Source organism: Megalobrama amblycephala, linkage group LG8, assembly GCF_018812025.1.
Source record: "Megalobrama amblycephala isolate DHTTF-2021 linkage group LG8, ASM1881202v1, whole genome shotgun sequence".
NCBI classification, from domain to species: domain Eukaryota; kingdom Metazoa; phylum Chordata; class Actinopteri; order Cypriniformes; family Xenocyprididae; genus Megalobrama; species Megalobrama amblycephala.
In genome coordinates, this window is record NC_063051.1 from 13,480,979 (window position 1) to 13,506,952 (window position 25,974).

The 25,974-nt window shown below is 36.1% G+C and overlaps 1 protein-coding gene across 22 annotated transcripts in view; it reads left to right on the forward strand.

The window, feature by feature from the left end:
* The window catches only part of cadpsb (Ca2+-dependent activator protein for secretion b), a 91,469-nt gene that overhangs the window by 24,220 nt on the left and 41,275 nt on the right, over positions 1–25,974 (forward strand). For all 22 annotated transcript variants that reach the window (XM_048199513.1, XM_048199515.1, XM_048199517.1 and 19 more), the window contains exons 3-6: positions 1,971–2,303; positions 14,978–15,058; positions 16,483–16,716; positions 17,870–17,991. In XM_048199513.1, coding sequence (XP_048055470.1) covers positions 1,971–2,303; positions 14,978–15,058; positions 16,483–16,716; positions 17,870–17,991 — 770 coding nt within the window. The remainder of the gene's footprint in view (positions 1–1,970; positions 2,304–14,977; positions 15,059–16,482; positions 16,717–17,869; positions 17,992–25,974) is intronic.

Sequence of the window (25,974 nt, forward strand, 5' to 3'; positions counted from 1 at the left end):
ACAGTTACAGACATTTATAATGTTACAAAAGATTTCCATTTTAAAATAAATGTTAAATGTAAATGTAAATATCTGACAGGTAGTTGTGCTATTTTATGCTTGCTTCCCAAAAAACTGCATCTTTAAACTGAAATCTCTTAATATTAAAACAATAGGTAACATATTGAGACATTTAAGCAGCCAAAGATAATCTAAGTGCTTTGCTATTAACATTTTTTTTTCTGTGAATTCATCAAATTGTCCTCTATAGAATAGTGCACTGAATGAAAATGAGTTTGGTGTCTCTGTCCATGTGAGGTCGTGGCATGTTAAACTCTCCTTCAGGCGATTACCTCGGGCTAATGATAGCAAACAACAATGATATCATGAACCGACGCCTTACACTGTGTGTCTTGAAATGTTGCATAGCCAGTTGTAGTTACCACACTACAGAATAGTCAAAACATTTAGATCATTACATGCCTTCCTAAGTGAATTATCATGGAGATGAGAGAGCCTAAATAGCCCTTCAGAGCTCTCCTTAGCTAAAACACATCTCAGATACAAGTGTTTACACATGCTCCGTGAAGTGATTGCTATTCTAATGGATTCAAGTATTGTGGTAAGGTCACTACATCACTACATCCTGTTTCTGCGGTTTGGGCCTCTGTGCATGCTAATTACTTGTGAAATATGGCTGAAAGTGGTTATTAGAACACTTAAGACTACCTCGCATATGAAATCATTAATACAAATGCTTTGTGTTTAATTGTCATAGTTGTAAATAATGATTTCATGTAGCCAGTAGCAATTTCAATATTCTCAAGAGTGTTGTATAAGAGTGCTAACTGAGAAATGTTTAGAATTATAAACACATACAGTACAATAAATAAATATGTATGTGTAGCACATCTGTAATGTTTTCTTTAGTGCTAACAAGTCCCAGTTTTACTCCTACTTCTGAAACCTCTGAAATCAGACTCAGGCTACTGAAATGTTCCAACTAGAAAAGTCATCGCAGAGCTTGTTTGTTTCCAAATCAGTTTGTCATAGCAGGCCACAGAGAGAAGCTCACTGTGAGCTGCAATCTGGATTGGGACCAGACAGCAATTTAAAGCTCTATTTGTCTTCTTGAATGGAGAACGATAGAAGGGCTTTTTAAATGGAAGGAAGAAAAGCAGCTGCCAAGCGCACCAATTGTTGAGAAAAACATAAATCATGTTTTACTCTCACCTCTATAAAACCAGATTTGAAACACTGCGAATAGGAAAAGAGGAGGCAGTTGGAACTCAATAGCCATTTCGGTTGGACTAAAGAATAAAATCACAAATGTTCTCTTCCTTTACTCTGGTTTGAATTAGGAAATATCTTCTGAATAATTCAGAGAGAGAGAGAGAGAGGGAGCCCATAGGACTGCAACATTTTTGCCCACACTGATCCCATCATTTCAGCACAGTGAAATTTTACAGTTACCATTGCTTTCCATGGCTTTAATGGCATTGGTTATATTACTGCAGTATATCACTGTAGATGATGTTGTATCTATCACAGCATTGAATATTAAAGCAAAGCACTGAGGCATAATTTTCTCTAGCAGATTGAAGCGATTGAAAACAAAGTGAATGTTTTAAAGTCACCCAAGTGAAACTTTTTGAAGGGCAGAATTGTTTTCTTGTTTTATCACCACCTCACCTTTAAAGGTCCAATGAAACGGCTTTCCTATAGAAACAGGAAGTTTGGATGGGACATATCTATTTGCCAGGAGTCTTTAGTTATTTACTTACATTAGAGCCATACACCGTACTTGGTAGTCAGAGTTGCCAATATTGGTTTTTATACATTTTTCGAAAAGAAAAAACTTTAAATGTGTATATTTAACCACACACACATACATATTTGTATATTTTAAAGTGAATTAAATCAATGTTTAGGTATAAATTACTGAAAAAATAATATTTTTTTTGCCTTCCCCTTGTCTGTATGACCTGCAGGTTTTTCTAAAGAGTGACCGTGTTGCTAAGATGGTCCAAACAGGAGGTTTATCGGCTCTGGATTGTCGTGAGGTGTTCAAGCGCCATATTGAGAAACGTGTCCGGAGCCTGCCTGAGATCGATGGTCTGAGCAAGGAGACCGTGCTGAGTTCCTGGATGGCTAAGTTTGACACCATCTACCGCGGAGACGAGGACCCGCGAAAGGCGCAGCAGCGCATGACAGCCAGCGCCGCTTCCGAGCTCATCCTAAGCAAAGACCAGCTCTACGAGATGTTCCAGCAGATCCTGGGGATCAAGAAGTTTGAGCACCAGCTGTTGTACCAGGCTTGCCAGGTGGGTGGGAAACATCAGAGCGAGCGGAGGTGCTATTTGAGTCACAATTTGACCATGAGATGCTAGGAAAATTATTACAGTATTTTGGTTATACAAAATATTTTGGTTGTAAATACAGTAAGAGTTCTGAGACTCTTTTTTTCCTTTGTTTTGCCATTCACACAAGTTGCGATCTAGCATTCCACTTGTGCTGTTTTTTAATTGTTGGTTTATGTACAACATATGCATCAGAATGATGTTTGGCTGTTTCGACGCTCCTCGTTGTTTTGTGCATTCTGTTCCAAGTCTTTGCGCTTAATCTACTCTGAATGCAAATACACGTGTTGTGTTAACAGCCACTTACTGTTCACAGTGTAATGTTATGGTAAGATCCCCACTGTACCGAGATCTAAGTAAGGCAAAGATCCCTCATGACTACTTCAAACAACATAATATTTTTAGATCTAAAATGATATGTTCTTCTCAAGTGAAGGACGTGCTTGGTTTTATTGTCCTTGAGTTCATAATAAATCAAATTTCCCTGCCTTACAAACTCTTCCAGCATGATATTTGTCTAGAAATTACTGTCTTTGGGGGATAAAAAGAGTAATAAAGAGAAATTTGCATTCACACTGCTGAACTGCAGAAAGTAAAATGACTTCATCTCTTTGGTTGGAAGTTTTTATTACTGAGGTAGAGTTTTCTGGGGGGGTTTTAAGTCATGTTTGATTGTGGTTATGTCAGTTGTGCAAAAGATACAATTGTTTTCATACAGCTTTTCCTGAACTCTACCCCGTCTTCCATTGTTTGGACAAACAGATAGTTCCGTCACAAACTGTCACCATTGGCTGAACCAAAAGTTGACATGTCAGCACAGCATTTTCATTCATTTAGAAGTTAAGGTGAAGTTGTTTCTTCACATTAAACTGGTTTAGGAGAATGTATTTTAATGCTAAAAAATACATCTCCTTAAGACAGCATTGTTAAAAGGTATTTAGCCAAAAGGTACAGCAGTACGAAAATGCTTATTAAGCACTGGGCTTAAAAAAATGCAGACTCTTATAGTCTTCATATTTTAGCACATTTTCCTCAGCTATATTGAGAGAGATCGCATCTGAGCCTCCACCATTAAATCTCTCTCTTTCAAATGTGCTTTGAAGATGGCTAACCCACTTTTTCTTTTTCTACTTTTCCTGCTAGCTCAGACTTCAGGGTGGGGAATTAGCATACAGTCTCCCCATGTTCGTCACTCAGAAAGCCAAAAAACACAGCTATAGTTACAGAAAATCAGTGTTTGTCCATTTTGTTCTTAATGGATCTTATATTGCTCAGATGGGACGCTACAGAGCATTTACTTGGAGACTAAGTTTATTTCCTAATTAAACGTCCTCAGTTTGTAAAAATGGGCAAATAGGCATTTGTCGAAAGCACTTAAGGGATCTATAAACGCGTTGAAAAATGCCTTCAGGGAAACGTGATGTAAGAAATCACTAATATGTCAACCGGTCTTCTTGATGGACAGACAAACATTCAGAGAGGGGAGGAGGGAAGTTCAGCATAAAATCTCTTCAGTCCTGGCAGTGTTCTGTAGTCAAAACATCACAGTGCTGGCAGGGGCAAAATTGTTGCATCTGCCAGCAAATAAGCCCACAACCAGCATTTTTCACCATTTCTGTGTGACAAGTATACCTCCAAGCACTGTTTCCGTGACAAACAAACAATGTTTTGCCTCTGATTTTCTGCCAGTTTCACAGGCACTTTTTTATATCGTTGAATGCAGATGGTACATACACTTACAGGAATAGTTGAAAGTCCTGTCATCATTTCACCCAAGTCACCCAAGCTTTTTTTCTTCTTTTTGGGAATATTATTTCACAGTATCGCAGTTTTTTATCAAATAAATGCAGCCTTGTTGAGCATAAGAGACTTTTTCAAAAACATTAAAAAGTGATCCCAAACTTTTGAGCGGCAAAGTACCTGGGACCTTATTTAATGACTGAAATTCATTAATAGGCTTAGTGGATACAAAATGAAAGCATCATAAATCTATAGCTTCAGGATTTTGGCTTGTAAGAGATTATTTTACAGCATCCTCCAAGGCATATGCTTTCTGGTGTAGATGGAGAACTCCATGACACAGCTAAAAGAGCTATTTTAAACCCACATTGGATATATCACAGGCGTACATTTGGGATGACTCAGAGTCTAGGGTGTCATATCATCCTGTTGGCTAGTTATGTTATGATCAAAAAGCCCTTGTAATTGCTTTGGGAGATCATCAATTAGCTGGTCGATCAGTACTGATTTATTCTCGCTTTGAAAAATTAATTTGATGAAAGGTTACTTGCGTTTTTTCATGATTTCAGAAATGTTACAACTTGCACTCTCTGCTGATCTCAAAGCAGGCAAATGAGTTTCCGAGACGGTGTCAGAAACGTGTTTACCATGAGTTTGTTTACGCATTAAACAAGAATCGATCGGGCCACTCCACATCAAACCAAGCAAATTTTGCTTTTGTAGAGTTACGAAAAGCCTCTCTCTCGCTCTTTCCCTTTATCCTCAGGAAGGACTCTGTTGTGTGGGTCGCAAGGCCATGTGTGGGAGGCGTTTTCTCTTGGCTGCCAAAAGATGCTTCATACACCACCTGCAGTGTATTTAATGAAAGCACAATCACACATAATTGGCAAAAATTGTCTGGCGCTCTGTGCATTCAGCTGGAGCAACTGCGCTGTTGACTGCCCTGAACATCATCGCAAATAAAAACAAGCGATCCATTGCATTAACTTCACAACCAGCCTTTTACTCTGGCTCTGTTTTTAATTTTTCAGAGCTGAAATCATACAGCCATACCAATTTGGACACATAAAATATTACATCTACAAACAAATGATGCAAGACTCGATGCTAGTTTTTTACTTCTATAATTTAAAACCTAACAATATTTGGTAACACTTTATAGTATAAAAAGTACAAAGAATTGTTGGTTTAACTTAAAAAACAAAGTTATCTGGTTGCCTAAAAATTTTAAGTTCATTGAACTTAAAAATTTGAGTTAATACAATGAAGGCGATTGGTTTAATCAACAGAAACTCAAAATATTATGTTATCTGAACCACATTAATTATTAAAGTTAATTAGAGAAAAGAAAATTTTTTGTTTTTTTTACAGTGTAGTTAATATTACTCAGTACTTAAATGTATAATTACACTGTAACAAGGACACCTTAAAACAGTGTAACCCACTTTATTTTAGTGTCCTTGTAACACATGTAGCTACTATAGTAATATAACTATAAATTATACATAATTACATGCAACTAACCCTAAACCAAACCCTAACAATATAGTAAGTACATGTAGTTAATTAATATTGTTCAGTATTTAAAGGGTTAGTTCACCCAAAAATGAAAAATATGTCATTAATGACTCACCCTCATGTCGTTCCAAACCCGTAAGACCTCAGTTCATCTTCGGAACACAGTTTAAGATATTTTAGATTTAGTCCGAGAGCTTTCTGTCCATCCATTGAAAATGTATGTGCAGTATACTGTCCATGTCCATAAAGGTAATAAAAACATCATCAAAGTAGTCCATGTGACATCAGTGGGTTAGTTAGAAGTTTTTGAAGCATCTAAAATACATTTTGGTCCAAAAATAACAAAAACTACGACTTTATTCAGCATTGTATTCTCTTCCGTGTCTGTTGTTCATCCGGGTTCACAACTCGGGTTCAGTGAACCGCAGCGCACTGCTGACGTAAGACGCTGCTGACGTGTTATCTGGTGCGCCAGAGTTTCGTTTACAGTCTGAGGGAGACGCACGCTGTATTCAAGCTATTTTTTAAAAATGGTGCATAAGTGTGCATGTCGCGGATGTCCTAATCGCCAAAAACAACAATGTAAAAGTGCATTACCAACGCCGACAGATGAAAGGATTCAATGGAATCAATTCAGTGGAATCAATTCAATGGAATCAATTCAATGGAAAGGATTCCGGAAGAGAACACAATGCTGAATAAAGTTGCATTTTTTATTATTTTTGGACCAAAATCTATATAAGATGCTTCAAAAACTTCTAACTAACCCACTGATGTCACATGGACTACTTTGATGATGTTTTTATTACCTTTCTGGACATGGACAGTATACTGCACGTACATTTTCAATGGAGGGACTGAAAGCTCTCGGACTAAATCTAAAATATCTTAAACTGTGTTCCGAAGATGAACGGAGGTCTTACGGGTTTGGAACGTCATGAGGGTGAGTCATTAATGACATAATTTTCATTTTTGGGTGAACTAACCCTTTAAACCTTGAAATAAAGTATAACCCGATTTTTTTAATTTGTCTTTGAAATGTGTCTTTGTTTGATATTGTCTTATCTAATACAATGGCAGACATTTAGTACAAGTGTGGGTTAAATATTAAAACATTTTTGGGGTTACTGTGTGTTCATATTTACTGTGTACCTAAGCAGCAAATATTGCAGGTCATTTGAATGCAGAAGTACTGAACCATCTCAAAAAGAGTGTTATTATAAGCCATTTGTGCATTAATAAACAGAAACCTTTTACAGGAAACCTGTCAAATTAAGATGGATGAGTATGAGTGTAGGATTGCTTTCTGATTATTTCGCCACGCAATAGTTAATGAACCATGGCGGGCAGTTGTGGCGGGAGTGTTTTGTCAAATAATGTTTGCAAACAAAGCAACGGAGATGGTGTATTTAATGTTTGCCGGTGCCATAGCGACTGAGAGTCAACACGTCTTACTATAACGCAGCGTTTCTATTAGTCATACAGACAACATGAAACTGCATTTTATGGGTTACATGTTGGTATTCAGTAATCATAGAAGATATTTTTTGGATTACTTTTAAATATTACTGCTTGAATCACTTAGTGAAGTTAAATTGAAAATAGTGAATGTGCTGTGCACTGTAGCTAGTGCTAGCTCATAAACTGGTCCATTCACGCTCATCTCCCTGCAGTCACAAATAGATTTTCTCTGTGATGCACACCTCTGGTGCTCTCAAGAGTCACCTCATTGAATTACTGAATAGATTCATTCAGCCTTTCCTGTTTCTTCTCTGTCATTGTTGTCTGTTCTTTGTTGTTTGGAGGACATGTATAACTTTGAATGTTGGCTTCCCTGACAGCTTAGAAAACGAATGTAATGTGTACTGTCTGATGGTATTTACGATCTAGATAAAGAGATGCACAGTACTAAGAAAAAAACTCATTGTATTGTTATATTTTTTCTTTTCTGCGATATACACTGCGTCTTGAATAGCTATATTTGGAAAGAATTAGAACTCTTTATTAGTACTCTTTATTAGTTCTCTTTATACACTTTATAAGAACCAACTTGAACCTGTTTCAGTAACCATAATGTGAAGTTTAAAAAATATTAAACAAAGTAAGAAATATATTGCAATAATACTATTATTGTAAAATAAAAAAATAATGAGAATAACAATAATATTATAGTACAACTGTAAAATTACAGTACTAATATTTACGCCTTATTTTCTTCATTTTCAAAAATAAAAAAAGAGATTTTATTTTGGCAGATTACTGGAAAAAAACAAATTTTCATATTTTTTGCTGTTTCATCATTTACACACGTGCAGATTACGATACAGCATTTTAGTGTCTCAGAGCAGCTCGATTCACAGTAAATGAACAAAGCCGTTCTGAGACAATGAAACACTTGTAGCGCATATTTAAAAAAAACAAAACAAAAAAAAACTGACATAAGTTTATACAATAACAGTATGTTGTCTTTGCCAAGCCTACATACAGTAATTATTGTGTGCAAATGTAAACTGGCTGTGATATTGTGCTGTCAGACTTCCTCTCTCTCTGAAAGATCCATTAATTTGTCAGGCCAATTGCTTTGCATTTAAAGCTCCTGTTCTCCTCCTCGAAAGCAATTGGAAAAGATGATACAACCCATAGTCCAGCTGTCCAGTCCAGTCCAGCTGACTCAACAACAAAAGCAGTTTCTTAGTGTGTGTTAGAAACAGTAACAGTGCAGAAATAGAGAAAAAAAGAGAGGTTGGTTCATTGCTGCCGGTGACAGGAGCTGATTATGTGCTCCACTAATCAACAGCTCAGAATGAACCAGCAGGGTTACAACACACACACGCACACACACCACTGCAAATTATCATTCATATTTCTAAGCTATCGTGCACTGAAATGATGCATTTGTTCTATATAATAATGTGCATAATTGGTTGTCTTTATTCTCATTGTCCCTCAAAAGAAAGTGTCAGCCTCTGCCCTTTTTAAACGAACAGTTCTGATGTTCTGTCCTTTCATTATTTTTCAGTACATGACGAACTGTGTCATATTTGACTCTTTACTATTAAAATAGAAGCCATCAGTCTGCGTATCTCTGTCTACGTGTCTCTTTTTTCTCTTTCTCACTTACTTTTCTTTCTGTCTTATGGGCATTTTACACAGTGCATGCTTGGCTGTAAACTTGTGTTGTTGTTTATTGTTTTTTGGGATTTGGCATTTTCTATACACACAAAAGGTGGTGTTGAACATGCCAATGCAATGCCCATTAGTGCTTTAGCTCAATACTAGCACACAAAAACTTTGTGCATTTATGAATAAGGCAAATACTCTAAATATTATATTCCCGGTTGCATGTAAGTGATAGCTAATAAAACAACACTTCACAACTAAATCCCTCCCATTATAATCATTGAAGTGGTCCACACTGGAAGCATTCATTACATTTGTGTCGTCTTTTTATTTTTGACATCTACTCCAGACATTTTTTGTGGGCGGGGCTAAAGAGGCAATGATGTAGAAGTGGGTTTTGCTTATCTTCTGCAGAGGTGGTCTTTCGTTGCACTATGATGTCATACTGAGAAAAAATCCGAAAAGAAAGTCGTTTTTGCAGCTTGGTTTCAAAAAAAATGTCTGTTTTTGGACTAACAAGGAAGTTTTGCTGTCTGAAACTTGCAGGATGTTTTTTTATATTACAATGACCTCTTATATGTCAAAAAATCAAGGACATTTGATTTCTCAATTCATGACCCATTTAAATCTTTTATTTATTTTTCCACACGAACAACAAATCAGTAGGATTTTTGAGCACAAGCGTGGCAACCAGTGTCGCTTTCATTGCCGCCTCCGTTCTGCCGCCTCTGTCCCATTGAAAACCAAATGTAAACCCTTTGTAATGGTGTACTGTGTAAAATGTCCTTTTTACATGGTACACCAAATCCTTCCTTTTTCTTCTTTTTTTGGTGTCTTCATTGCCTGTCTTAATATATTGCTTTTGTTGACCACTGCAACATATTTTCTAATCTAACCACACACACACACAGGTTTGTTTTGCTATCTTAGTGAGGACATTCCATAATGGTTTTTATACTGTACAAACTGTACATTACATCCTCCTACACTACCCCTACTCCTAAACCTACCCATTATAGAAAACATTCTGCATTTTTACATTTTTAATAAAACATTGTTTATTATGTTTTTAAAGCTATTTTAAATATGAGGACTCATGAATGTCCTCATATTTCATGTTTACGTCTTAATACCAGTGTAATACCCATGTCATTATACAAATTTGTGTCCTCATAAATCACAAAAATGCACGCACGCACACACACACACACACACACACACACACACACACACACACACACACACCTCTGTCACTTCCTATCTGCCAGATTGACCAGTAGATCAATAATAAAGTAGCCAAGATGTTCAGCCTTACGAATATATCAGTGGACAGCCGAAGGTCATGCTGTAGGGTTTAGTCACATGACTCGATCTTGTGCTGTCTGCCCTATTACTTCACACAATGTCACAGATGTCACTCTCCCACATGCAGCAGAGGAACCTTGAAGGGAAGAGAGAGAGAGAATCAAGACAGGTGGAGAGGTGTTTGAGAAAGATGCCGTGAAGGAGTGTGGTGACAGCAGAAAACGGTGAGAAAGAGAGAGAGGAGGAAGAAACGAGCGAGGCTGCGAACACAGTCTGCCATCAGCAAATCTAAATGTGTGAATGCATTATTGATGCGGTGAGTCTCTGAGTTGCACTTGCTCCTTTTCGGTGAGGACCGAGGAATCGGGGTAACAGCTGTCGGGAGCTCCCTCTGCTGAGATGCCGTCTAACTCCATCAGATCACGACACGGAAGCAAACGTTACCGTTTGAACCTTGTGGCTGTTGTGTTGGGATTCAGTGTCTTTTGAATTAAAGGGTCCAAACTAACCCAAAAACAGTCCAACTCTTAAGAACCTTTGAATTTTATTTCAGTGTCCTGAGTTGGAGATTATACCAGACCTCGGTTTTCCTTCTTACTGCTTGCAACAGAGAACAACAATAGCAAAGAGAGCTTTTTAATTAATTACAGTGCTTTCAGAAAATATTTACCTAATTGAATTTTATTTCTGCTAAACCTTCAAATGTGCACACAAAGTCCCATTCTTAAAGGGTTAGTTCACCCAAAAATGAAAATTCTGTCTTTAATTACTCCCCCTCATGTCGTTACACACCTGTAAGACCTTCGTTCATCTTCGGAACACTAAGATATTTTTGATAAAATCCGATGGCCTGCATTGCCAGCAAGATAATTAACACTTTCAGTGCCCAGAAAGCTACTTAAGACTTATTTAAAACAGTTCATGTGACTACAGTGGTTCAACCTTAATGAAGAATACTTTTTGTGCTCCAAAAAAACAAAATAGCGACTTTATTCAACAATATCTAGTGATTGGCGATTTCAAAACACTGATTCATGAAGCTTCGGAGCTTTACGAATCTTTTGTTTCGAATCAGTGGTTTGGAGCATGTATCAAACTGCCAAAGTCACGTGATTTCAGTAAACTAGGCTTCGTTATGTCATAAGTGTTTGGAAATTTCAATGGTTCACCACTGGGGGGCGTAACTTTGGCAGTTTGATTTGCGCTCCGAACCACTGATTCGAAACAAAAGATTTGTAAAGCTTCAAAGCTTCATGAAGCAGTGTTTTGAAATCACCCATCACTAGATATTGTTGAATAAAGTCGTTATTTTGTTTTGTTTTTTGGCACACAAAAAGTATTCTCGTTGCTTCATAACATTAAGGTTGAACCACTGTAGTCACATGAACTGTTTTAAATATTTTATTTTATTTTTTTACATTTTATTTACCTGCATTCAAAATATTAATTTGAATGTAAATTTAATAATGTGAGATTGCATTATTAGGTAGAAGATTTGGTGGTATTCTACCAAATAATGCAGTTGTTTCTCTAACCACAGTCAAAACATAACAATTTTAAATGACATATTAATTATTTATTGAACATTAATGCATTTTATGCTGCTTTTTAAGAGTAATAATCCACTTAAGGCTGTGCATTACAGTGATTTTAGCAAGGTTAAGGCTGACTGCTTTAACAATACCCCTTTATCAGTTTAAAATCAATATAATGCATGACTTCCCATGGCTTGTTGCTTTAATATGCTTTGATGTGAAATCACACACTGTATGTATTAATATTAAACAAATATTACCCATAATATGGCCTTTACACCAGAGTTACAGCTGTTAAATGAAGAACTGAGGTAAATACACTAATGATGACCTCTGTACAGACACCCAACCTCCATTTGTCATCTATTATTAAGGCCAAGCTTTTTGATGAAAGAGGTGTTTACCTCCAAACAGAACAAAAGCATGCAGAATAAATGAGGAAATTGAGCTGGTTTGTACTTGGATCTACCAGGTGATTCCTCAACCAGCATTTCAGTTGTGTTTGCAGATGTCTCCTGTAAATTATTTATAATGGCTTATTTGTTAGCTACGTGCATAAAATGCTTGAGAACTACAGAGAGAGATAGTCATTTTGCGTAAACTGAGAGCAGAGGTTGCCAGTTTCCAATTAATTACGGCATGCCCTTCCACAGCTACTCTGACCCGAGCAGCCCGGAGAACAATGTGATCATGAAACCGGTCAATTGGTCATTGTACTGCTCCCAGTATGCCATTAAAGTTCATTCTGGTATTTTTAGCTTAAAAAAAAACCATGTGAGAGAAACTTTTGAAGACCAAAGGAGTTATGATCAATAATTTAAACAAAAGCTTTTAGTCGAACACAGTGCAACTGAGAATTCTGCTCTGTAAAACTGGAAATACAGACATCCTCTTTTCGTTGGAATCGCAATGCCGTCTTTCATGCTGTTCTGGGGGCTGCGCAAGCACAAATGCGCACACAAGAGGGTTCCTGTATTTGCTGAGCCATGCTTAATTAGAACACAGCCCCTAGAGAGCAGGGCAGAAGATAGACAGGGCTCTGGGGATGAGGACTCAACTCTGCCCCATGTGACAGGGTTTCCCACTCCAGACTGACTGTCGCCATGGCAAGGGTTGCCTTGGTGCTGTCGCCCCTGGATTCTGTGTGGACAGGAGCAGGAGAGTGACAAAGACAGGAAGTGATGGCTTTGGATGGGGAGGCTTCAGATGTCATAACACACAAACAGACAGTGACACGCTCGCACACCCACACACATGCAACAGAGTTATCAGGGGTGAAGAGATTATTTCCTATTCCATCACATCAGATTTTCCTCTCCATAGGGGTTCTCCATCTTTCCCGGGGTCCTTGTGGATGTGATATAGTTTATGCTTTACAACAGGATTTATGGCCATATATTTATGTATGAGAGGCTGTATATCTGAGCAGTGCAAAAATTGGTTACAGATGGAATATATTAGACTTTTTTTATTGATGCTATGTGTGGGCTACAGAATTCTGTGGAAAAAAAGTACAAAATGTATATCTGGAAAAAAGATAGACATTTTGAATTTTAAAAATGAAAAATATGAATTAAAATTATTTGAATTAATTTTATTTGAATTAATTGAACTAAATTTGCTGTTAATCTCTGATTTTATTAAAATTAACAGATCTTCAATTAATGTAACAGTAACTTAAACTAAATTTACTCTAATTTAAATTAAATTAAATTAACTAGAATTTTATTTATAGAAATGAACATAACCGCAAATGTTCCTTTAATCACTGAAAGTCACCATGAAATCAAAATTGACAATACTTTAAATACAATATAATGAATATTATAAAACGGTTAGTTCCTGTCCTTGATTCTGATTGGTCAATAGCTGTGTTTTATTCACAATAAAACACGGCTATGACCACTTCACTCAACGGTTCTGTGTATCACTACACAACACCCTTAGCAACCACTCTTAGCAGCGTAAACTGTTCTCAATTGATATTGTTCATTGAAGGTTACTGTATTATGTAGAAGAGTATTGTCAGAAAGAGATCGAGTGAGCGAGGTTATTACCTGCATTCAGATTTAGCATTTTCCTTCAGGTCAGTCCTATGTTCATAATAAAAAATCTGTTTAAATTATGTATTATCTTATCCTTTTAACAGTTAAGGCGTTTTCCTGTAACTGACAGTGCTAGTCAAAGCATTTGTCAATTGCGTCTTGTTCCGTGTTCACAACAATTCAGTCTTTTCAATGTAAAAGTCTTCGCTACTGACTGACACATTCATAAAGACAGTATTTGCCGCCATCTAATGGCGTAATGATGTAACTTCTGTTGCTGTTCACAGTCAGGGACTATTTTTTCCGGCGGAAGGAAGGCTTTTAGTAAGAGTTTACTTCATGAAAGTTGCATTGTTACATATTCTTGGCTTTAATATTTGTATTGTGTGGTAACTGTTTTATAAAAGCAATAAGGTACTTGAGGCTAGTGCTGTGTCATGAATAAGTCACGGCTGAAGGGGTTGCAGGCACTCTGCTTCATGTCGTGCCTAACAACGCCCTTCAGCCGTGACTTATTCATAACACAGCACAGTGCTTTCATAGTGTAGATACTCATGTGGTCAAATGTGTTCGAACAGCGCAAAAAGACCACCATTGGTTGGATACCCAAGTTTTGTCTGTTCCCTCACCATTCCTGATTTCTAACACACACCTACAGTGTTTTGCTTGATTTTGCGGCTGTCAGAGCAGAAACGATAGCTGATGCTCTCTGTATGTTTTTCTGGCAATTCCTTTTGCGATCATATGTAATTTGCGCAAACCTATTTTGTCCATTAGATCAGAAGAACTGAAAAAGCCCATCCATTCATCCACCCATAGACCTTCCCCTCGAAGAATTCAGGACAGAAGTGGTTGAAAGTGGACAGAAAAGACAGATTAAAAACCAGGTGTAAATGGGAATGTGTCGCCCTTGTCTATTTGTGATTCGATCTATCAAAATGCATCTTAATACCAGGTGTAAACAAGGCCTTACATGAGATCACAGCAAAAACATAGGTCTACCACAATGATCCAGTCAGTTCCCAATAGACAAAATCAAGTACTGTCCTACTTTTTTTTTTCTTGTTCGAGAAGCCGTTTCTCTTGGATATACATCATAATAAGGAAAAAAATGACTATCACAACTTTTGTTTCACGGCGACTTTAAAGTAATAAGGAACAGTTGCATTATCTCTGCTTTCAGGATGTATGTGACCATTTATCTTTTCAAAGTGTGACCCCTGGTGACCCCAGTTATGTCACATATGGGGTGCAGGGAAGCTTTTACAGGGATCAGAACTGATTAGCTGCCTTCTGGAGATGTATAGGTTTGTGTTAGTGTGATGAGTTGTGAGGGCTGATGGTAACCAATATAATTTTGTGTGTGTTTTTGCAGTTGGATAATCTGGACGAGCAAGCAGCTCAGATCAGGAGAGAACTGGATGGGCGTCTGCAGATGGCTGATCAGATTGCCCGGGTAAGTCTCATCATTTGATCACTTACACGTGGACAGAGATGCTCCGGAGGTGCTGTAAACAGAACTGGCATCCGTTCCAATGCAACTCAGCCAAATTCAGTAAATGTATCCACATTCCCTTCATAATTCAAACCGGCTGACCGCGATTTTGCCAAGCAGGACGTGTTCTGTAAACAATGTTTTTTGGGTCATACTCAAAAAATGTTGAATTTGTGAATTATAAAAAAGTTTGTGAATTTAAAATTCAATTCAGACATTACAAATTCTGTTCAGTTTAGTTTTCTCTCATACAAGCTGATGGTAAGTAAAAACATCTTGAGATTAATACTAATTGTAAAGGAGCTTTATTATATTATATATTTTTTTATTTTATTGTCCATTTATTTTATTTTTTATTTTACCAAGAATATTATTAGAATAGTATTTTTATATCTTTTGTTTTCTTTTTTAAAGTTTTAGTAATTTTGTCATATACATTATATATATATATATATATATATATATATATATATATATATATATATATATATGATTTTATGTATTATTATATTTTTTATATGTATTTATATTATTATTATTAACATTATTATTATATACTTTAGTTTATTACCAAAGCAACATTACTCATTTTTCTTTTAAATTTAAGTTAATTTAAAGTTAATTTTTCAAGTTTTTATACAGTCAAACCAAAATATATTCAGACATCTTGAACATTTCATTCATTGATATAGTTTATTCACTATAGTTTAAAAAAATGGTAATAAATGACAAGATCTGTATAAAAAAAACTGTCAGAAAAAAATAATCTTAATTATGTCAGATAACACTTAAGCAAAACATGGTCAGGCCAAAGTGTCTGAATAAATTTTAGTTCCAATTTTTTATCAATTTTACTGGTAGTCCACTGTATGATGAATTTTTGGGTATAATATGTCACAGTTTACTTTATTTTTCTATCCTCACTTACATAAACTATAATGTCCTGCACCCACTAGTAAAAATATATCAAAAATGTCTGAATAATTTTTGATTTGACTGTATATATTTTATTATTGTACTGTGACAAATTCTCATAAAATAGTCATAAATAGTATCTCGAACACACACACACACGAACACACAAACACACACTTATCAGACTAAAACCATTAACTCCTTTTTTGTGATGACTCCTTTTTTTCCCCCACACAAACAATGACAAAAAATAACTTTAAATACTTTTTCAGTATGGTGGGAAAATCACCATGTAAACTATTTGAATAACCTTTTCTTCTAAGCTTTGAGCTTGAAATTACTTTTTTGTCTTTTTATATTTTAAAAATACTAGTTCTTAATAGTGTTAATACCTGTGATCTTTTTAAAAAGTTAATAACAATTATTACAAATTTTATGCATTTTTTCCTGCTCATTTTTTACAACTTCAGGCTGGCAAATTCCCCAAGTTTGTGTCGAAGGAGATGGAGGCTATGTATATCGAGGAGCTGAAAAGCTCAGTCAACCAGCTGATGGCTAACCTGGAGAGCATGCCGGTTTCAAAGGGAGGAGAGTTCAAACTGCAGAAGCTAAAGAGGGGACACAACACCTCCATCATTGATATGGGGCAGGAAGATGAAAACCAGCTGTCCAAGTCTGATGTTGTGCTGTCTTTCACACTTGAGGTAAAAACTGTTCTAGCCTTCAGGCAGAGTATCAGTTTTGTGCTCAAGGTCAGGGTTCAGTATAGTATGCCTTTTCATCGGGCCCAGGGGATAAAGAGTGATTTTTAGTGGTGGACATACGTTTGCTTCCATACTTTTGACTTTCTTTGGTGAAGATTTGTGACATTTCGCCTTACTTAGACGTTCTTGATGTTTCTCACAGAATCTCACAGTGTTTGAGAAGCCTGTTTGGGAAACATTAAGAATTTTTGTTGCTAGTGGCAAGTATGTTTTTTAGGGTTTTGTTTTTGTTTTATCCTTTGAACCATTGAAATGTACTGATTTGAACACTAATTACGGTAGGCAGTAGCCTGTGTTATATAGTAGAAAACAAATTGCAACTTTTTAACATTAAATATCAAGTAGCGCTTACTACCACAGATCGTAAATATCTTTTGGGAGTCTAAGGGTTTGCCTCTCATCATTTCGAATGAATGAACCCCCCCTTTAGTTTTGATAGAGAATTTAAATGTGAAGTAATGATAAATTTAGCAACATTAGCAGCTGCAGCGTTAGTTTAACACATGCGTCTATGAGATTTTCATCTTTACTGAGTTTCCAGCCCTTCCTTTTGCATAAATTATAGATAGACTGCAGACAGAAATGGCTGCAGCATATTAGAAAAAGGTTATACTGCATTTTTGATAAATGATTCCCGAGAACATTGAATGCCTCTGAGAAATCTCCCCTCTCAAGTCTGAGGTTTTGCTATAATTATACTATCTTGAGCTAGCTCATTTTCAGGGCAGTTGATTATAACATGGCATGGCTTTAGTAGTCACAGAGGCTGACAGAGCAGTGTTTTATGGATTTGATAGCCTGGCTTGTGTCTTTGGAGTCTATTTTGTTTTGAGGAGCTACGAGCTGGCACATTTTATGGGTGCTCCGGGTGTGTGGATTGATTTTCGGTCCAGACGTAAACAGTGCTTATTCAATGAGTGTCAAGAGCAAGAAAGTTAATAAAATAAGTTTATAATGTGGTCAAAAGGTTGAACTGGATCCTGATTGGCTGCTAATGACATGGTAAATGACAGCATCCAAGTTGTAGCTGCTTATGTGAGTATAACAACACATACCTGCATATGAAATAAAACCAAATGTTCCTTCTATGTAGGTGGTGATTATGGAAGTTCAGGGGTTGAAGTCGCTGGCTCCCAACCGCATCGTGTACTGCACGATGGAGGTGGAGGGCGGGGAGAAGCTACAAACGGACCAGGCTGAAGCATCCAAACCAACGTAGGCCATTAATATTTAGATTCAAACAATTTTGATGATCATAATTAACATCTACACTGCCATTTCAAAAGATTGGGGCTGGTAAGATTTTTTTCATGTTTTTAAAAGAAGTCTCTTGTGCTCACCAAGGCTGCATTTATTTGATCAAAAATACAGTAAAAATAGTAATATTGTGAAATATTATTACAATTAAGCATAACTGTTTTCTATTGTAATTCATTATAGTGCTGTCAAACGATTAATTGCATCCAAAATAATATTTGTGTTTACATAATATATGTGTGTGTGTATTTATTCTGTATATAATATAAATACATACACATACATGTATATATTTAAGAAATATTTACATGTAGGCCTATACATGTATGTGTGTATATATATATATATATATATATATATATATATATATATATATATATATATATATATATATATATATATATATATATATATACAGTACAGTCCAAAAGTTTGGAACCACTAAGATTTTTAATGTTTTTAAAAGAAGTTTCGTCTGCTCACCAAGGCTACATTTATTTAATTAAAAATACAGTAAAAAACAGTAATATTGTGAAATATTATTACAATTTAAAATAACTGTGTACTATTTAAATATATTTGACAAAGTAATTTATTCCTGTGATGCAAAGCTGAATTTTCAGCATCGTTACTCCAGTCTTCAGTGTCACATGATCCTTCAGAAATCATTCTAATATGCTGATTTGCTGCTCAATAAACATTTATGATTATTTTCAATGTTGAAAACAGTTGTGTACTTTTTTTTCATTATTCCTTGATGAATAGAAAGTTCAAAAGAACAGCATTTATCTGAAATACAAAGCTTCTGTAGCATTATACACTACCGTTCAAAAGTTTGGGGTCAGTAAGAATTTTTATTTTTATTTTTTTGAAAAGAAATTAAAGAAATGAATACTTTTATTCAGCAAGGATGCATTAAATCAATCAAAAGTGGCAGTAAAGACATTTATAATGTTACAAAAGATTAGATTTCAGATAAACACTGTTCTTTTGAACTTTCTATTCATCAAATAATCCTGAAAAAAAAAATATTGTACACAAATATTTTGTACAATTGTACACATTAAATGTTTCTTGAGCAGCAGATCAGCATATTAGAATGATTTCTGAAGGATCATGTGACACTGAAGACTGGAGTAGTGATGCTGAAAATTCAGCTTTGCCATCACAGGAATAAATTACTTTGTGAAATATATTCAAATAGAAAACAGTTATTTTAAATTGTAATAATATTTCACAATATTACTGTTTTTTACTGTATTTTTTATTAAATAAATGTAGCCTTGGTGAGCAGATGAAACTTCTTTTAAAAACATTAAAAATCTTAGTGGTTCCAAACTTTTGGACTGTACTGTATATATATATAAAAATAATATAGTTTTTGTTAAAAAATATACATGCATGTATTTATATATGCATAATAAATATACACAGTACACACACATATATTATGTAAACACAAACTTTTATTTTAGATCCGATTAATTGCGATTAATCGTTTAACAGCATTAAAGGATTAGTTCGGTTTCAAATGAAAATTAGCCCAAGCTTTACTCACTCTCAAGCCATCCTAGTTGTAAATGACTTTCTCCTTTCTTTCATTCTTTCTTTGAGCTATGTAATGGCAGTGAGCGATACCAACGAGTATGAGCTGAAGAAAGTGCCACCGTCCACATCCATCCATCATAAACGTACTCCACACGGCTCCAGGGGTTAATAAAGAATGTGTAAATTGGCGAAGAAAGTGTAAACTGGCATTTCGTCAGTTAAGGTTTTTCCTTAAAAAGTGTAAACTGGCGTCGCATCAGTTAAGCTTTTTCCGTCAGTTGAATAGGGAAGGCGTAGGACGTAGCGTAAGCTTTTTGAACTGCAAAAGTTTTACACTTTCTTTGTAAGCTGAATACGGAAGGCGGAAGCAATTTTACTTCATAACTTGTTAAATATGGATATTTATTTTACACAAATGCATTGCTTCGCTTCAGAAGGACTTTATTAACCCCCCCCCTCCCCCCGGAGCCATGTGGAGTAAACGTTTATGATGGATAGCTGTGGATGGAAGCACTTTCTTCAGCTCATACTTGTTGGTATCGCTCACTGCCATTATAAAGCTCGGATGCGTCAAGATATTTATTATTTTATCTCCAATTGTGTTCATCAGAAAGAAGAATGTCATATACACCTAGGATGGCTTGAGGGTGAGTAAAGCTTGGGGTAATTTTCATTTGAAAGTGAACTAAATCCTTTAACTTTAAAATGTAATTTATTGCTGTGATGGCAAAGCTGAATTTTCAGCAGCCATTACTCAAGACTTCAGTGTCACATGACTCTTCAGAAATAATTCTAATATTTGCTGCTCAAGAAACATTTCTTACTATTATCAATGTTTAAAGGTCCCGTTCTTCGTGATCCCATGTTTCAAACTTTAGTTAGTGTGTAATGTTGTTAGAGTATAAATAAAATCTGTAAAATTTTAAATCTTAAAGTTCAATGCCAAGCGAAATATTTTATTTAACAGAAGTCGCCTACATCGAACGGCCAGTTTGGACTACATCCCTCTACTTCCTTCTTTAATGACGTCACTAAAACAGTTTTTTGACTAACCTCCGCCCACAGGAATACACAAGAGTTGCGTTTGTAGAGTGTGTTTGTCGCCATGTCGTCGAAACGCTGTTATTTTCATCCCGCAGTCCAATCACCGGGTCTGATTCCGGCTCAGACTGATAGGGTAAAATTAAAGACATGTTTACAATAACACTGAGCGCGTGCATCTCCACGTTATGGTAAGAGGCGTGACCTTTCCGGGCAAGGAGCGCTAAGCTGCTGTCGAATCACAACACAGGGAACCGCTGGCACAATCAGAACTCGTTACGTATTTCTGAAGGAGGGACTTCATAGAACAAGGAAGTCATCAGCCCGTTTTTATGACAGTGGAATGAACATGGACAGTGGTATAAACACAATCAAAGCTTCAAAAAACCACAAAAAACGGGACCTTTAAAACACTTGTGCTGCTTAATATTTTTTGTGGAAACCATGATCATTTTTCAAGTTTCTTTGATGAATAGAAAGTTCAAAAGAACTTTTGTGACATAATAAATGTCTTCACTGTCACTTTTAGTAAATTTAATACACCTTTACTAAATAAAAGTGTTTTTTTTGTTGTTGTTGTTTTTTAAAATCTTACTGACCCCAAACTTTTAAACAGTAGTGCGTATTGTTATAATGTTACAGCCATGTATTAAATTGCCTTTAAAATATGTGTACATGAATGCAGATATGGTTCATTGAGTGGCTAGTAATAAGCTACATTTTATTTACACGCTCTATAGATATCTTCTGAATTTATCGATACTTATTAGACAACTGTCATGGCTATACAAAATACAGTCTTTACCATTTTCAGCATGCATTAAATCCATGATATGGGACAATTTTCTAGCAGTGCAGTTTCAGGTGCTGTGTCCTCCAACTAGAACTCTCTCATTTGGCCAGAGGCAGTTACTCAAGGGATGAGCACATGATGTGGTGCTATTTTTGGGCCCTACGTTCCATCATTGGATCAGATGCCAATTTATAACAAGCTAAAGAGCGAGAGGGAGCCTGGTAGAGCGAGAGAGAGTGAGAAAGAATCAGAGAATACAAGACACAGCCTCCATGTCCCCTCAGAAAAGTAATCAGCTGTGGAGAAACTGATTAGGAGTGCATATCCCAGCGGAGGGGGGAGCAGGGAAAGAGAGCGCGAGCCTCCAGCACTGCCGAAGAATAATGACGTCACGTGAGAATTAGCATTTAGATTCTGTCATCACACACACGACAACCTTCACAAGTGTGTAAGTGAGAACTTGCACAAACACACACACACATATGCACCGTATAGCACGTCTTTGACAGGAATAAAATCTGTTTCATATACAAGGTCACCTTCTTGGCCCATTGGCTCATTTTCAAGGATGTTTTCTTTTCCCTGTTTTATCCCTTTCTCTATTCCATTCTTTCCTTACAAAGCTGGGAAATAAGGCTAAAAAAATATATCTCAATATATTTTGTCAGTATTCAATATATTGCTTTGCACTATTTGATTACAAAGAAGAATTTATTTATTTGTTTATTTATTTTGCACCAATACATATCAATAAACAGTGATATATACTTACATATATTTTACAATTATATTACACTATTTTTAATTTTTTTAATGCCATGTAGAGTCATTTTTAAGTGTAAATGAGTCATTGAATCAGTTTGAATCTGTATATATTGATAATACTGATTCATTTCCTACTGAAATTCAAATTAAAGATGCTATTGAAACATTCACAATGTTGTTTCCTTTTACATCACCTACAACATCATATTTATTATGAATATTCAGTATATCTCCCAGCTCTATTCCTCTTCCCATATCAGAGCTCCCCTGCTCCTCTTTTATTCTGTTCCATTCTTTTCCTCTTTTTGGAACTTAAATTTTGCTTCTCGCTCGCTCGCTCTCTCTCTCTATCTTCTTCTTCTTTCAACTGTAAAGCACTTAGCTCTTATAAAAGCCTTATGATTATGAGTCATAGAACTCCGTCTATATTCATGTATTCATGCTGTCACTGGCGGTTGGAAACGAAGAGAATTGGCTCATTTTGGCAAAGCATAACAGCGCTAATGGACACACAAGAATGTGTCACATCAAACAGACATGCTGAAGGAGAGAGATTAAGAGGAGGAGGAGATCGAGGAGAGCGAACGAGGCAGAATCAAAGAGAAAAGGAAATTTGACATTCGGATGTACTTCGAAAATGTTATTCAGTCAGCTGTTCAAGAATCAACATATCTTACGCTGTCCCAAAGGTGATCTCACACGTACACACACGGTTCAGCCATGCATGGCCTTGTGCAGTGTCAGCAACCTCCCTGACACTCGCCGTTAGCACTGTTAGAATGCTAACCTATCCGTATCCATGGAAACCATACATACACTTAACCAGAAACTAAACTTTTTTTCATTCATTAACATAAGACTTCACTATTATTTGCGTTTTATTGGTGCAAAAGCCTGCTTTAAATTGACTGAGCATCTGCAATCCTGGTCAACCAGGTGCTAAATTCAGTGAAATAGAGCTCCAGTGTATTTAAATTAAGTCTTTGTAATAATTTTTAGTGCTAGCAAGTCTCTTTTTTTATATACAGTAAATTAGGTTCATGCTCTATTATATAAATTTGAACTGTTACTGCAGTAAGTACATTTCATAAAATTTGTGGATGTATTGCTCCATTACCTACTGTAATTTGCATAGTTCTTTTTGTAAATCTGATGCTACAACAATGCGTGTATAATTCATTCTTAGTGAATTCTTCCCTTTGTGTTAAAATATTTAACATCATCCCTTGTAGGCCTTTAGAAAAATATAGTTGCAAACATTTGTCCAACAAATTTTCCCTAAAATTCATATTTTCACATGCAAATTATGTTTGTTGCAAATAAAATATTGATATTGGTCTCTATCCATCCTCAACCTCCCAGACGTTACATGATTATCTCCCCCTGGTGGTCATTAAGCAGATTAACGATTGTGTTCTCCCTCGTTCATTCTGCATTTGTCACTTCTCTATGTGATAAATCACACTTCCCACCACACACATATCAGTTTTGTATCTTTCCCTTTTTGTCCTCTTTTTCTCTCCCCCTTTTTCTTTCTGTATCATTTGAATGCTGCCTATGAAACGTGCAGCCTGTTTCCACGGCAGCAGATCGTCACGTGTTCCGGTTTTACTAGGCCAACTCTACCCCTTACCCTGAGTGTGTGTGTGCAGGAGAGAGTGTATCCGTGTTTTCCTAGGTGAACGTTTCTATACTGTTGCGTCATATTGTTCTGAGATTGTGTCAATTTATAATTTATAATATCAATACTGATTGTATAAAGCATGGTGTGAGTCTTTTCTCACTCTTGCTGAGGCCCCGTTACAGTCTCTCATACATGCATGAGTTATTATATTGCTCCCTTTATGACAGCTTTACACTACATACATATGGATTAGTGGCCATACAGAGGAGGAAAGCGTAGAGAGATTATAACAAGGGCGTTTTCTTCAAGGAAGCAAAGGAGGCAGTGATTCCTCTGAAATAATTGCAAACTTGCAACAATTAAATGTTAAATAACACAAATATGTATTTAATCTTACATTATTAACCAATGTCAGCTGCTGACCTTCGATGATCCAAATTCAACCATACAGGCTTGCCTGTAGGTCGGGGATGCAGCTTCTTGTTGGCAAATTCATTGGCCAATCAGCATAACCCATACATATACGTCATTCCATTAGCCTGGAAGAGGATGGCAGTAAGACATGGTGTGATGCTAAATGTAGATATGTATATTACAATTAGGGCTGTCGATATTACATGTTAATTTGGTGCAATTAATTATGGAAAAAAATAATGTGTTAAAATGATTAACGCATTTAACGCACCCCTCCTCGGCTGAGAACTGTACGTCATCTTACATTGCATTCAGGGCAACAACTGATATAGTTAAGCATTATCACATGAGCAAGAGTGCTGTTTTTTTTCCCAAATATCAGCACAATTACAAATGCGATATTGATTTTATACAACAGTTCAATAAACAAGAAGTTAATATTGTTACATTTTAGACACAATATTGTCTGCTTTTGCTCTATTCCACCAACAAAAAATATTTCCAACAAAGCCATAGCAGATGTATTGTGCATCTCTGAGCAACACACATCCAGTGTTTCCTTACTGAATAAATGTGTTTTTTAATGAATTGAGTGAGTGAATGATTCAGTAACACATTCATTAAGACAACCTGTGTCTCAATGTGCATACTATCCATCCTAAATACTATGTGACATTAGGGCTGTGCTCAGAATATCGATACAACGATACATCGTCATGAACTCCTGACGATGCGCGTATCGATACAGCAGCTGCCGTATCGAGTCTGTCTTGCATTTAAATCTAGCCAATCACGTGATGTCAATTGACGCTAGCAAGCAATGCAAGCAGACATTCACGTTTCTCTGAGCTTTCATTCGTAAATAATCAGCTGTTTTATCGCGAATGTGAACAGGAAATGCGCTCTCGAACGGAGAAACACGCGATCTCCAAGTCATCGATCAAAGCGTGCTAACGTTTTAGGACAGGTCGATGGTATATAAATCATGCCCGAACGTTAGCGTTTGTCAATCAAGCCAAACCGTCCATTTAGAAACCGAGAAATTTGGAGGCCGATCTCTCAGGTTGACGCGCGAGCTGGCTTGACTTAAGTTTTCGTGAGGATATAGTTTATGGACTGTTTTGATTTCGGTAATTACATCTAGAAAGGTAAAAGCAGTGATGACATATATAATAGAGATATCTGAAAGTGAAACGAAAGTGATATTGGCCTCGTCCAGTGGGGAGGACGCACGAGAGGAGACCTGCGCATTTAATTGGTATGTGTATACTGTAATACTGCATTTACAATGCTTATAAGTGGCGTGCACTTTGATCGTGAAAGTGAAAGTGCCCTTTGCGGTCACATCGCATCATTTAAATCTTGTTAACATTAGTTAATGCACTGTAAACCAACATGAACAAACAATCAACAACTGTATTTTTTAATAACTAACATTAACAAAGATGAACTAATACAGTATGTATTGCTCATGGTTAGTTCATGTTAATACATTATCTGATGTTTAATAAATGAACCTTATTGTTAAGTGTGTATTGTAAACTCATGTAGCCCATATTTTGTAGACCACGTTAATAAAAAAAATGTTGTTCTAGAACATATTTTGAGTTGATATCCAAAAAAAATCATTTTTACAGATGGAAAAAAAAACAGGCAGTATAGACATTATTATAATATTATAGCCAATATAATTAACCAACTTAGTTTTCTAACAGTCAACTTACTGTTGCAAGTGAAATTAGTCATTGAGCTTTGT